Below are 12,927 nucleotides of genomic sequence, written 5' to 3' on the forward strand. Positions count from 1 at the left end.
AGGAGGGTGATAAACAGGAGCTCTGACGCATGAACCCTCCCACAAAAACACCAGGCAGGTGTTGTGTGTAAAAGTCATACACTGGCAGTAAAAATGCATTGGGATCCTTGGTGCTTTACACAACAAAGATAGTCTTGACTCACTGGAAGGCTTCAGGAAACAAACACCGCAGAGTCACGTTGAAAACATCTCCGAGTTAAGAATATGAATATCAAACTATGAAAGAGGAAATAAACTCTTATTTAATCACAGGCCTATTACATATGTCAGCATGACTGGGAGGCACAATATTAAATTTTCTATCATGAGCAATCAAAAAATGCCTCCATATCTATGTGCTGTGTGAGTCACATAGGATCCTCTCTGCGCATTGTGATTCACTGCAGCTCAGTCTGTTTTATCTCATACAAAGTCACCCGGCAGCTACAGTGTGACACCTGAACTTTCGACCTGAAACACTTTCTGGCTCTAGCTTGCGTTGCTCATCACGACAAAACCTCTGAAAGCAGATTTTAATCAGATCATAGAAGGATTAGAAGTGTATAATTGTTTATAATAACAAATCAGCCATAGGCACGTTTATACCACACTGCAGTAATAACTCATCGGAGAAGTGAGAGAGGTGATGCGTCTCACATTGAAATTCAGACTGCAAAATAAGGTTTTTTTGACCCAGTGAATAAGAAAACATTGGTGTCGAGTAGAGAAGTGAGAATCCTGTTCATGCATGTACAAGTGCTCGAAAAAGTTTTCACACAAAATTGATATATGGACCCTGTGGTTGTGACCCTGACCCGCAAGAAAACAGATAAATGGAAAATGAGTGTGCTGAGAATTCCTTGCATTTGTTGAGGTCAAGGTTCAGCAGGTACATTAGTGGAGAAGAGACAAATGTGTTTCTTAACTTTTAGCAAATAAGTTATACTGTTAAAATACCAGTAGTAATATTGCTCAAAAAAAAGGGGATACATGCATCTAATGACATGTCCTCACCAATATTTGGAGAAAGCGAGTTTGTCTCTACCAATATTAAAGACAGGACAACGTGTGCGCAGATTCTGTGAGCAAGCAAATTTTACGAGCATCAGTGAATGCATCACAACCGAGCAGAAATATCGCTGAGAGGTGATAGAGGCTGTTCTGACAACACAGCACTGAGTTTTTAGGGCCATTCATAAAGCATGCAGGCTTCTCTATGGCCTGCACTTCTTAACACTCTTATTATTTTAATCAAAAACAATTCATTTTTCAATGTTAAGAGTATACTTGACATCCACAAGATAAACAGACGGAGAGAAACATGTTTTACACCAAATGAAAGTTAATGAAACTCACCCCAGAAGAAGATTAATAAAAGGTCCAGGCTTTATTTTTCATCACAGACGTCATGTCGTCATGTCGTCATTTCAGAAGTAACTAATGTGCGCCTAAAGGTGTCCAGTTATTCTCATTTTCTGCTCTCTTTCGGCCACTAAATAATCCATCCGTTTGTTGTGTATAAACTCTGGAGAATGTTTGTGACGTCTGCTAGCTTAACGGGATAGCAAAAAAGTCTGCTTGCTTACATGCTAACGCACTAGCGTAGAAGACATGAGATCAGCGACCAGAAGCCTCTGTATTTGTTAAGAAGTACAGCCAAAGATCTGTGCTCTAACAGCCACAATTTAGTTCTTCTGCAATGGGTTTTTCCTTGTCCATCTTCATTCAATGGTGAACACACAGCTTCTCAAACCAGCGGTAACAGTGAGGAGGCAGCAGTGCATATTAAGTAGCTGTGTGTTTTCTCTGTGATGAGCAGCTGATTGGCTGAAAAACACAACAAAAGCACTGGAATGTGATATCACCGCACCCTAACTAGGAATCGATTCACATCGATCAAACAACCCTAATTCAAATACAATTTTTATGGTTTTAAGACACACAATACTGATTTGATTTGAAGCATGTGTTAAACTTGAGCAGCATGTACACACTTTATTACAGTGCTCCATGCTGCGACTTCACCTCGGAGATCGGTGAAGTCTTGTTCTGCAGCCACAACACTTTATATCTCGGAATCTCAGTGGAGAACACATTGTGCCAAAAGCTCAATTTCATGTATTACAGGCAGTCCTTCAGGGAATACTCCTGCATGATTAATTTCCATTTCAAAGCTAAAAAGCTCACGGGAATGATGTCGGGGAAAAGGGATTGAAGTGGTGCGTGTTCAAATGGGAACAAAAAATAAAATAAATAAAAACACACCAGGGAAGATGGTATCATGCGGTGGCACACCACAAAAATAAACACTTGTATACATATATAGTGTGTTCTTCACTTGCACACATACAGTAGAAACATAAAGCAGCTCAGGGTCGTTGTGATGATCTCATGACTTGTTACCTCATTTGAGAATATGAAAGCAGGGTCTCTATCCTCTGTTTTTATTCCCGCTCTCTCATCATTACCATACCGCCTTCCCACTTCCCCCTCACATGCTCCCACCACCACCCACCTAAACCCTCCAGGCACTAATTGGCCTGGTGTCCTTCATAACAGAGAGCGGCTCTGGGAGCTGGATGAAGTGTGCTAGCGGGCTAACAGAGACATCTTGAAATGCCAGGTCACAGGCTGGGCCACTAACTCTCCTCGCGGCCTTGTCATGCTGTTTACAGTTAACCTTTTCATTAGATGCCATTTGTCGACAACAGGGGATTTTCTGAGTGAATGAGTGCTGCTTCAAAAGATGGGAGGTATGCGGGATATGAAAGGGTGAGAGATGCGTGTTGAATAAATTATTCTTATACTATGACTCACAGTGTTTTTATTTTAATAAATTATTTACAGTACCTTGATGTTAACACTACTGTTACTGAACTTCACTGTTCTCACAGTTGCTGCTTCAAAATAAAAGCCTTTTGTTGATACTAGGTGGCTTTTAATGAAGTAATGCAGTCACAGGAAATGCAGTATGTTTGCAGTTTCAACAGATAAAACAGCATTTCTTTTTAAAGTTATGCATTTAAACTTTGACTTCTGTCTCCTATGGGCTAAAAATCATGAATTTGTCTTTCTTGTAGATCAGTCACTCCCAAAGACTGGGTCACAGGAGATGTTTTTGGGGTCACCAAATACATTTGCAAAAACTGTCCAGCATCTTGCACAAGATTAATGACATATAATTCATTTATATAACCTGGGTATCTGGGAAGTGTCAAGTTTACCTATTCAAAATCATAATAGCTAAACTGGCAAAAAAGTCAGAAAATTTATATCATGCTCAAATGTACTCTTTTTCAAGGGTTTTTGGTAACACAAATGGTTCCAGTAAGAACCATTTTGATCCAGAGAACCCTTTAAACCCTCCAAAAGGGTTCCACGTGGAAGGTTCTACCTGAAGAGCACTTTTATTTCTAAGAAGTGTAGAAAACGTCTGTCTTCTGTAAAAACAGGGACCATTTACAAAGCCTCCGGAACACTGACGTAGATGAAACTTAACTTTAAAACATCCCCAGATGCTGAGGTTCCTTACAAGTTTGTGTGCTGACCTTGTAAATGTGCTGATGCTGTCGGCAGACTAATAAAATAATTCCTCATCAATGTTTGTTTCATTTTAAATTTGACAATGACTTTCATGTTCCACTGAACTTACACCGAACAACAAACATCTAAATCAAGGAGAGCTCCTCCTCCCAGCCAATTAGATGGTCACCCAGCTTCAGGCAGTGTGTGTGTGTGTGTTTGCTTGGCTGTCGGTTTCTACCTGCTTTTTGGAGTAAACACTGCACTGTTTCCTGTGATGAGTGTGAGCCAAAAAGATGAAGGTCACCCAAATGGAAAAAAAACGGGGCCGACACGGAGAGTGGAGTTTCCAAGTGCTCTTCACGTCCCCCGTTTATATTTCAGCACAAAGTGATAGCTGATCAGTGATGGAGCAATGGCTGAACTGTGCATATATATTGTGCATGATAAAGAATGCATAGCTGTTTGCATTATTAAACAGTGACATGAAGCATTCATGAATACCATTTAAGTTGACGCTCGACAGTGAAAGGCTCCTTTACTTCTCCGTTTGTTGAGTTGCGGTCGCACACTTGTGGTGACTGGGTTTAAAGAGGTGTTTACTAGTTTGCGATCAATTAGCTCATGAATTAGTGATGTGTTGTGCGAGTTCGGCTCGAATATGAACCAGTTTGAGAGAATCCGACGTTAACTCTGCTAATTCTATTTCCTTCTACACGCAATTGCCACTTTAGAGGGTGCAGCCAGCTAAAGACTAATGCAGCACAGCCCTGCAATAAATCCTCTCTTAATGACGATTATAATTATAGTTTTTTATTGAATCTGTTTAAGACAATGTTGATTTATTTGAATTGTCATTTTGGTGGTTGTAATTTGTAACACTGGGTTTCACTCAGGGATATATTTTAGGCATAAATCCTAACAATCATTAACTCAAAACCAGCACTGGTATGATGTAGAGCTGTATGACATGGTCAAAAAATAACGATGAGATTTTTTATTTTTTTTTAAACAGATATTGTTATATATGATTGATTATTGGGATGACTGAGTTTTTTTGGCAGTTGAATTCCAAAAGCACTGCAGAATTTCATCATAATGCAGTTCTGACACATTTTATCTTGATCAAATTATCTAATTTCCTGATTTTGGATATTGCACCCTGTTTTATTGTGAGTTTGACTACTCAGTGATTAACTAAACTTGTGCAGTGCCCGTAGGAAGTATGTATTCCTATAGAGGGAGCTAAAAAAGATTTTTCAGTTATGGCCAAATGAGGCTGTGTGTAAAGGTTGGATGTACAAAGAGGTGTACTCTTGTTTACTATGTTACTATACAAAGTCCTGATGTGATGATCACTAAAGTGAGACTGATGCACCGATCCACACAATTAGACACGGGGTGGAGCTCCCCTGAAAACTTGTCCCCTTAGAAACAGTGAAGTGCTGCGATACACTTCCTATATAAATGAATTCAAAAATCTTCAACTGTCGAGCTGTTTGGCGCTAATTAAAACTGTCAGGCTAGGCTATGACACGCGTCTATACATTAACAAACATCGTTTGTTACCAGTAGGCTACTGTCTACATTATCGTAGGGTATTTCACCAATATGAAGAGAGCAGCAGGCTATTCGTGACCTGTAGAACTGCGTCCATTGTGGCCACATCCATGCATTTTTAAAACACTCACTCACGGTAAAACTATTTTTTTGTCACAACAAAATATCAGTCATCAGTCCTTAAAGTTATGAGCTTGTACTAGATGTATGTACAACAAACACATATTTCTTTGACACAGTGCTTGCAGATGCATTGTTTTAAAAGTAGCCTGGGGGGGGGGGACAGTGCCCCTGCCTGGTGTTACGTGATAAATCCGCAAAAATGAAAATTACTCAAAAAAAAAATCAAGGATGCACACAATCGGGCCACGTTCATCCCATATACAAAATCTTAGGTCGATCTGACTAACGGTCAGCGAGATATGCCCGTCACAGACACAGTTTGCTTCATAAATAGATAGTCATCATAGTGATTAGTACAGTAACTAGTCTGATGTTCTTACTTGAGGTCGCTCTCCTGAACCCTCTCCTCATCCAGATCCTCGATGAACTTCTCCCCCTTCATCCAGTAGATAAGCGGACTGACATCTCCGCTGTATCCAAAGAACGCTCGGCAAGTCAGGTTGACGGGACTTCCTAGAGAGAGAAAGGAGACAAGATATGAGACAACACTTGCACAAAACGCCAGCATTATCTCAACATAAATCAGTGTATGACATGTTTTGGTTTAAATTAACCAGTCCAGCAAACCTCAGGTTTGAACACCCAGCCTTACATGTACATGCTATTATCTAACCCTTGCTTTTTCTTTCATAACAGCGTTCCTAAGTACCACAGATCTTCAAGCAGTCCCTCTACAAACTGCAGGGTCACCATCAGAAACCATCGCAAGCCCACTTTAAATTCTCTGAGGGTAAACTTTAAAACACTCTCTTGAACCCTCATACACATTCTCAACACTTCTGTGCCTCGTTAAAGGCTTTTGTACTCACACTGGCAGTAGCTTAAGTCAGACACTTATAGTCAGGCTTCAGCTACTTAAAAACAAAATGACTGCAGACATTCCAAGTGATTTTCACGAAAAAAAAAGTATTTACACATCCTATAACACAAATCTTGCTTATCCACCCTGTTCTCTACATCATTAGCTGGAGTTTCCATTGCACATTATGAACACAATTGTCCTTGTAGTCTTGTAGCATCACATGACAATAAGATAAAGGATGTTTTACAGCAAAGGTCAATGTTTGCTAATTGAAATCCCATAACCCAAATTTTCTAATGGCAGTTGAAGGGTTCATAACTGAATCCTAACTAATTCTGAGATACAGTAAATCAGTTTTGCTTTGACATTTGAACAACTGAATAAAAATCAACATGTTAAAAATTAAAATTGTTAACACTAGAAAGAGAAAGCCACAGACAGGTGTGTTAGAGTGTCGATCCACTGCGAATTTCAAGACTGAACTCGGAGAACTGCTGATTCACCACCTGCAACCATCAACCCTAACCCTCCTATGCAAGATAAACCCCTTTAAAACTTGCTTTTTCTCACGGTTTGTGGCACATCTTGTTCACACTTGCACATGCAGCAGCTGGTGTTAAACCAATGAGTGTGTGTTCTGTGCAGCCTCAACTGGAGTTAAACAAAAAGAACCACATCATTTGAAGCTGGGGGAAAACGACTCTGATCTCCTGAAAATCAACAAGGCTCCACCACTTTTGCATCTAGGAAGGCAAAAAAAAGGGTATTGCACAGCTCTTCATTAACACTCTTCCTTTCTCATTGGCCCTGTGGCGAGGAATCAGAAGTCTGTGAGATGAGAGATAACTCTGGTGTATAATTGGATACTTGCTAGTTCAGAGATAATGGGCATTTTATTTCACCAAGGCCTGCTCTAATTTGGCCCTCTGGTCAAGTCTAGTGTGCTCAGATGATAGCGAAAGCGCTAACACAGAAAATCCAGCTTGGAGATGTGAAAAAAGGCCCCAAGTTGGGGAACGGTTTTAAATTTTGTCTCACGAGAAAAACCCCCAGCCAAACAAAGAACTAACAAACAAACAAAAAATCCACACTTAGCAGTGATAAGGTCTGTGTGTTATTTGTAGGTTTCACTCCTGTTTTGGGGACATAGTATTTGTTTACACAGTCTTATGGGTTTTACTCCTCCTCTTATCATTTTGAGGTGAAGACCTGCTTTAGGATTAAGGTAACTTAAGTTAATTAAAGGTTAAGGTATCAACAATCAATTATTTCAGTAAAAATGCAACTTTTTTCCATAATATCACCACAAAGACAAACAACAACCCTCAAAGACTACAAAAACAAAACAGAATAAATGCTTCGAGAAAAATAATTTCAGAATTCTCCAAGGAGAAAATCACAAATTCCAGAAAACCATCTGAGATTTATCCTGGAGCTGCCACAAATGTATATTCATATATTGCTATGCTTCCAAATTCCACCAGGGGTCTCTGTGGTGTTGCAGTGCAGGAAGACTGCACTGTGCAGGAGGAACGGCTAAAACAAAAACAGAAACGAAAAGAAGCATTTTGACAGGTGCAGACAACAGCAAAAGGGAACACGGAACCTTTTGTGTTGCACCTTTGATGTCAAGAGGCATCACCCGTTGATCCAAACAGCATGTGGTATTGTACCATTGACAGCTCCACTACTGCCACTCTCCAAGACTTATTCAGATGAGCTCTCCCTGCATATGGCTTCATGTTATTCCCCACACGATGGCACAAAGAGCCTTGCAGAGATTTAAGCACAAAGATTCTAACAGTCTAATCCCAACCTGTGGTCTTGGTCAGGGGGGTAAAGTGAGTCCTAATGTGACCGTCTCCCCACTCTTATCTCCCTGCGCCTCTACAGAATCTCTCTCTCTCTGTCACGGTGGGTGCAGGACGGAGACGGCAATAAAGATTCCTGTGGCTGAGCAGACAGATTGGAGTCTATAAAACCATGAAACCCCGCAGAGCAGGCAGAAACAGACAGTGACAACAGGCATGTATGCATTTCTGCATATGTGTGCAAAGTGACAGCGATAAGAGAGTGATGTGTATGTCAGTGATGATGAGAGTGAGGAAAAACCCACGACGGAGACAGAGGAGCAAATCATGTGGGAGAGAACAAACTGTTCTTCGTGGAGGACTGAAAGATTTCCCACAGAGTGAAGAAACCATCATATCACCCTTGTGCACCGAAGATTACATAGATTACACATCAGTACATCCACAAGCAGTGTGTGCACCATCCATGTCAGCAATTCCCTCTCAGATCAAAACACGGCAGCTCTGAAATAGGAAAACCTGTCACTCTCGCCACTCTGTCTTTACAATGATGAATAAATTAAACCCTGCAGCTAGAGGGAAAAATATTTCAGAGAAAACATTTCATATCTTTTGGGAGGCATTTGCTAACTAGCATACACATGTACATGTAATAGCTTCATGTTGAATGTTTTTAGTGAGCATGGCGATTAATGAAAAATAGTGCTGCACGAGAAAGGCACACTTTGAACTCACCGATTGTTTGTTATAAGACATCGATCGATGCCAATGGTTGAAAGACATTGAAAAATAAAATACATAAATAAATTTGGACCAAACCCAGTCAGATGGGGAAAACTGTGGGGTATTTTTGATAGATACATAACTACTTAAGTGGCCTAGTGGCGATACTGTATCTGTGACCCTAACCATTTTGACCAAGGCAAACAAAATAAAACCTTAATTCCAGACTTATACCTCTCCAAAAATGACTCAAACTTCCAAAAGTCAAGTACTTTTACAGTTAAATGTAAACACAGACAGTGAAACGCACCACAAACACCTTTTACTGCTATCAAAATGAGATACAATTTTTGAGTAAAAAAAAAAGCTAAGGAGATCAGAGGATCTATTTAAAAGAGATTTTGTTTCTCCTTTGGTTTCTTTCCTAATTTGAGATGTAACTATAACTGACACGCCCAGTACGCACTCACACATACTTGGTGGAGGCTTCAACTTTAAGAATTTAAGAAATGCTCAACTTTCTAATGAGCACCAGCCAATCAAATCACATTATACAGTATGTGTTTAAGCCAAAGCTATACACAGATCAATCGGAGCTCTCGGGCAGGGCTGTTCTCCCCGTTGCCTGCAAATGGGACATCATGTTGCCATTTAGCAACACCAACAGAGTTGGCTATGACAGACGCTGCTCTAATAACTTCCTAAAGCTGCCTTAAGCATCAGGCGTCAGGCCCGACCACTGTCATGAGATAAAGGAACACGTGTGTGTGAGAGTGCTGTGTCATATCTAAGACATTCGAGTCAACAACTCCCTCTTTCTGATTAGGACAAGATAAATAGCCAGAGCTTTTCAAGCAAGACCATATAAAAAAAAAATAAAAATCACATTAAAGTTAGAATGACACTCCTGCCACTTCTATAATATCCTTGCCACTATTTAATTAGTCCTGCCTTTAATGCAAGAGCCTGGGCTTCACATAAAAGCACTTTTAGATTTGCCTTATGGTTAATGATCAGAAGGATACTGAGCAACTGATCTCGACTGAGAAATAGCCCAGGAATTAAAATCAGTAGATTTCATGACTGTAGATGGCGAGTGAATGTTTCCCAGATCAGTTCCTGGAAATATTTGATCATTTGCTCCAGTGAAACCAGACAGTGAAAGGTTAACACCACTAATTGCAGTGGCTGAGCACCCGTTCACATTGCGTTGCCAGATGTGGTGGTTTAATTGTGTCTCTGTTCAGCATTCATTTTGCTTTGTTTATTACAGCCCATGCCTCTCCAATCATAAATTTCAAGGCAGCCATCGACTCTGCGGTGTTCAGTATTCATTTAGCTGCGTCTCCCTTGTGTATGGTCAATCTCCTGTTTTTCATATTTGGCATTGCACCTCATTATGGCTAAGCAGGCAAACTGCTACCGCCATATTCCCCTTAATTAATGCAGGTAAAGCAGATATAAGACACAATACAATGTTCAAACACTTTTTCTGAATTGTCTAAACAAGTTAACACATGGCAATCATGATAGGAAATGCTCAATGATGCATTGTGAATTTATATTTTTTTCTGCTCTATGTTACTTTTGCCAGGAACAAGCCATGTCTGGAAATTAAATAAGGTAGCGCTGTTGAATAACGTGTGTGGGGGAACAAACAAAGCTGGGGTGGGGGGGTCGGTTGAATTACAAGTCCAATTTGAGCATTGTGGATTAGAGCATGACATTTGGAAAGATCAACACCCACACTTTGCATTGATGTTCCCATAATGCAATGTTCTTTAGCACAAAAATGGCACCTATTCTTGTAGCTGGAGAATAATAGCCAATGGTAAAACCTTGTGTTGCTTAAAGTCTTGGACAAAGAGTCACAGTTGATTTCTCCTGATGAAAGGCTCATTAGACAACAATGAAACACGAGGGAAATTCACAAAACATTAGATAAATGCCACATGGAAAGATGTGAAAAAGGTGAGAGCACAATTAGACAAGCATCACATTTAGGGAGCAACTGCCACATTAGATTTAAAGCAGATAATACATTCACTATTGGGTTTGTGATGCATTAGAATGTAAATGTTTACTGTGCCCATCGGTTGTTGTCTGGATTGTCTGGTTGTTGTCTTTTTGTTCATTTCTTACCTTTTCAAAAGAGCCTACCACTTTATGTTTGTGCAGAAAGTGTTAAAGCATAGCAAAAAAATAATCTCTGAAATGCTTATGCTGTTGTTCCCTCACAGTGAGAAAGCAGGGCTTGGATACCAACAGGACCTGAACACTCACAGGGCTTTGGTGCAGGAAGGGGGACTCCTGTTCAGCTTAACCTAAAAGGAAGAAGCCGTGCAGCGAATCCCTGAGCAGCATCAAGTCGTCTGATACTAATGGAGGACAAGAGACCCAGGGAAAATGGAAGATATGATAGAGCGGGAAACAAAAGCTACATTCTATAATGTTGAGATGAGGAAAACAATGATATTCAGGCTACATCCATACATACCATTTTTTAAAAAAAAAAATGATCTGCATCCTGACTAATACTCTTAAAAACATATACATTGATCATGCTGGTGGAAACAGGAAGTTGATTCTGTCTGTTTCAGAAAGATTTTTGTGTGAAAGTGAAAGTCAGTTTGTCAGTCTTAATGGAAACAGCCGATTTGTGACCAATAGAAACCAAGCAGTAAGTGAACGTGGGTAACTACGCCATTACCAGAGAGCGTCATTTTCACTTATCCATACTAGAACGCAGAGCCAGCAGTGTTTTCAACTTTCTCCATTTTTGGGGCTGTAAAACGCCAGGATAGTGTGGATGACAGGCATATCAAAAAAACACAAAAACAAAAAAACACCCAGCACGTAATAGTATAGATGTGGCCTCAACGGCAGCTTTCTTGATTTCCTAACTCCAAACAATAACAGATATTTGCTCTGGTGTGCTGCATAACTGCAGTCTAAAATGCAATCCTTTGAGACCAGGGTTATTTTGCTCAAAAAAACTTCTATCCAGCCTTACAGTCTTGAATTTACTTGTTAATGATGAGATGTTATGACTCACGGCAATTGCAGAGCTGACTCTCAGCAGCTGCCAAATCAATCAAACGCTATTTCCATCTCCAGTGTGGCTCATTCGTGACAAATTACAGCGGGGAAGAATTGTGTTACTCACACCAACACACGCAAATAACAGGTCAAAGACACGCCCACTTAAAAACCTGATGTAAATAAACCACAAATTATAGCAAATGACCTGGTACAATACACACAGTGTCAGAAACAAAAAAATAAGTCGAAGGCACAACGATTTGTCAGGTTTTCCAGGGCAGTCTTGCGTGATGGAAGGCCTGCTCTGTGATTTAAAGGCCCAGACGGAAAGACAACCACAAGCAGTCACTCACTTTAACCTCACCTGACATGCTTTGTCACAGCATTGTCATTCAACATTTGTGAGCCTCCAAGTGTCTCTGCATCCTCCGAGGTGATCAGTTTTGGGACGGTGACCGTGTGGAAATGCAGATCGTATATAGAGACAATAAAGCTTTAGGTGACTGTTAAACATTTGTCTCCAAATGTATGGGTATTAATCATAGACCGACTATGAGTTATGGACATAGAAGTAACTCTATTTGAAAAAAAAGCCTATTTCTCACTTGACTTCACTGAACATTTTCTTGAGGGGTTTTAAAGTCTTAAGTTTCAGGTCTTCGTCAATCAAGCATCACATCCATTTTGTAAACTATGGTCCATTTAGAATAGACCATAACTAAACTCAGTGCTTCAATGGGTAACATTACAGTGATGTTTATTTGCTGCCACTCATCTGCAGAGGCTTTGAGAGCCTGTCGCTTTCAGAGCCAAAAAGAGAATCAGACACCGGTGTTGGGTGATAAGGTCTGGCTTTACTGCTCCAGTTTGGGTTAGATGGACTTGAGGTCAGGACTTTTTCGCGGTTTGTGTCATTATGGGTCTGGCTTTGTGCACAGGCAGCATCGCTATGTTCAAATAGCTACAGAACTTTTCCATCATCGTAAAAAGACACCAGCTGTCCTCATGTCCAAGGGTTCATTGATTGATGGTACCTTGTTGGAGTTGTGGCCTTCATCTCCTAAGCCATCAGTGAAAAGATTCAGTCTCTAAACGGTCCAGTGAAGCCAACTCACCAGGTAAGATCACGAAAGCTTATTGTGCTCAGTGAGCAAGAGAAGAAAAGAAAAGAGTGGTGAGCAGAGAGAAAGCGAATGGTGCTATATCTATAACCTCTCCTGGGGAGTCTGTGTAATGAAAACAGGACACAGCAGAGAGGATGGGACCATAGATGCTGTTCCTGGTGTTTCAGGAGACACAATGTTG

At 40.4% G+C, this 12,927-nt stretch overlaps 1 protein-coding gene across 1 annotated transcript in view; it reads right to left on the bottom strand.

Annotated features, from left to right (window-relative positions):
- Positions 1–12,927, bottom strand: part of LOC310934382 (interleukin-1 receptor accessory protein-like 1) — a gene marked incomplete at both ends in the record, with an annotated part of 194,251 nt that overhangs the window by 20,804 nt on the left and 160,520 nt on the right. Inside the window, one exon of the mRNA XM_083898094.1 lies at positions 5,565–5,697. Coding sequence (XP_083754220.1) covers positions 5,565–5,697 — 133 coding nt within the window. The remainder of the gene's footprint in view (positions 1–5,564; positions 5,698–12,927) is intronic.

Source organism: Microchirus variegatus (genome assembly GCF_963457635.1).
Source record: "Microchirus variegatus genome assembly, chromosome: 1".
In the NCBI taxonomy this organism is placed as follows: Eukaryota; Metazoa; Chordata; class Actinopteri; order Pleuronectiformes; family Soleidae; genus Microchirus; species Microchirus variegatus.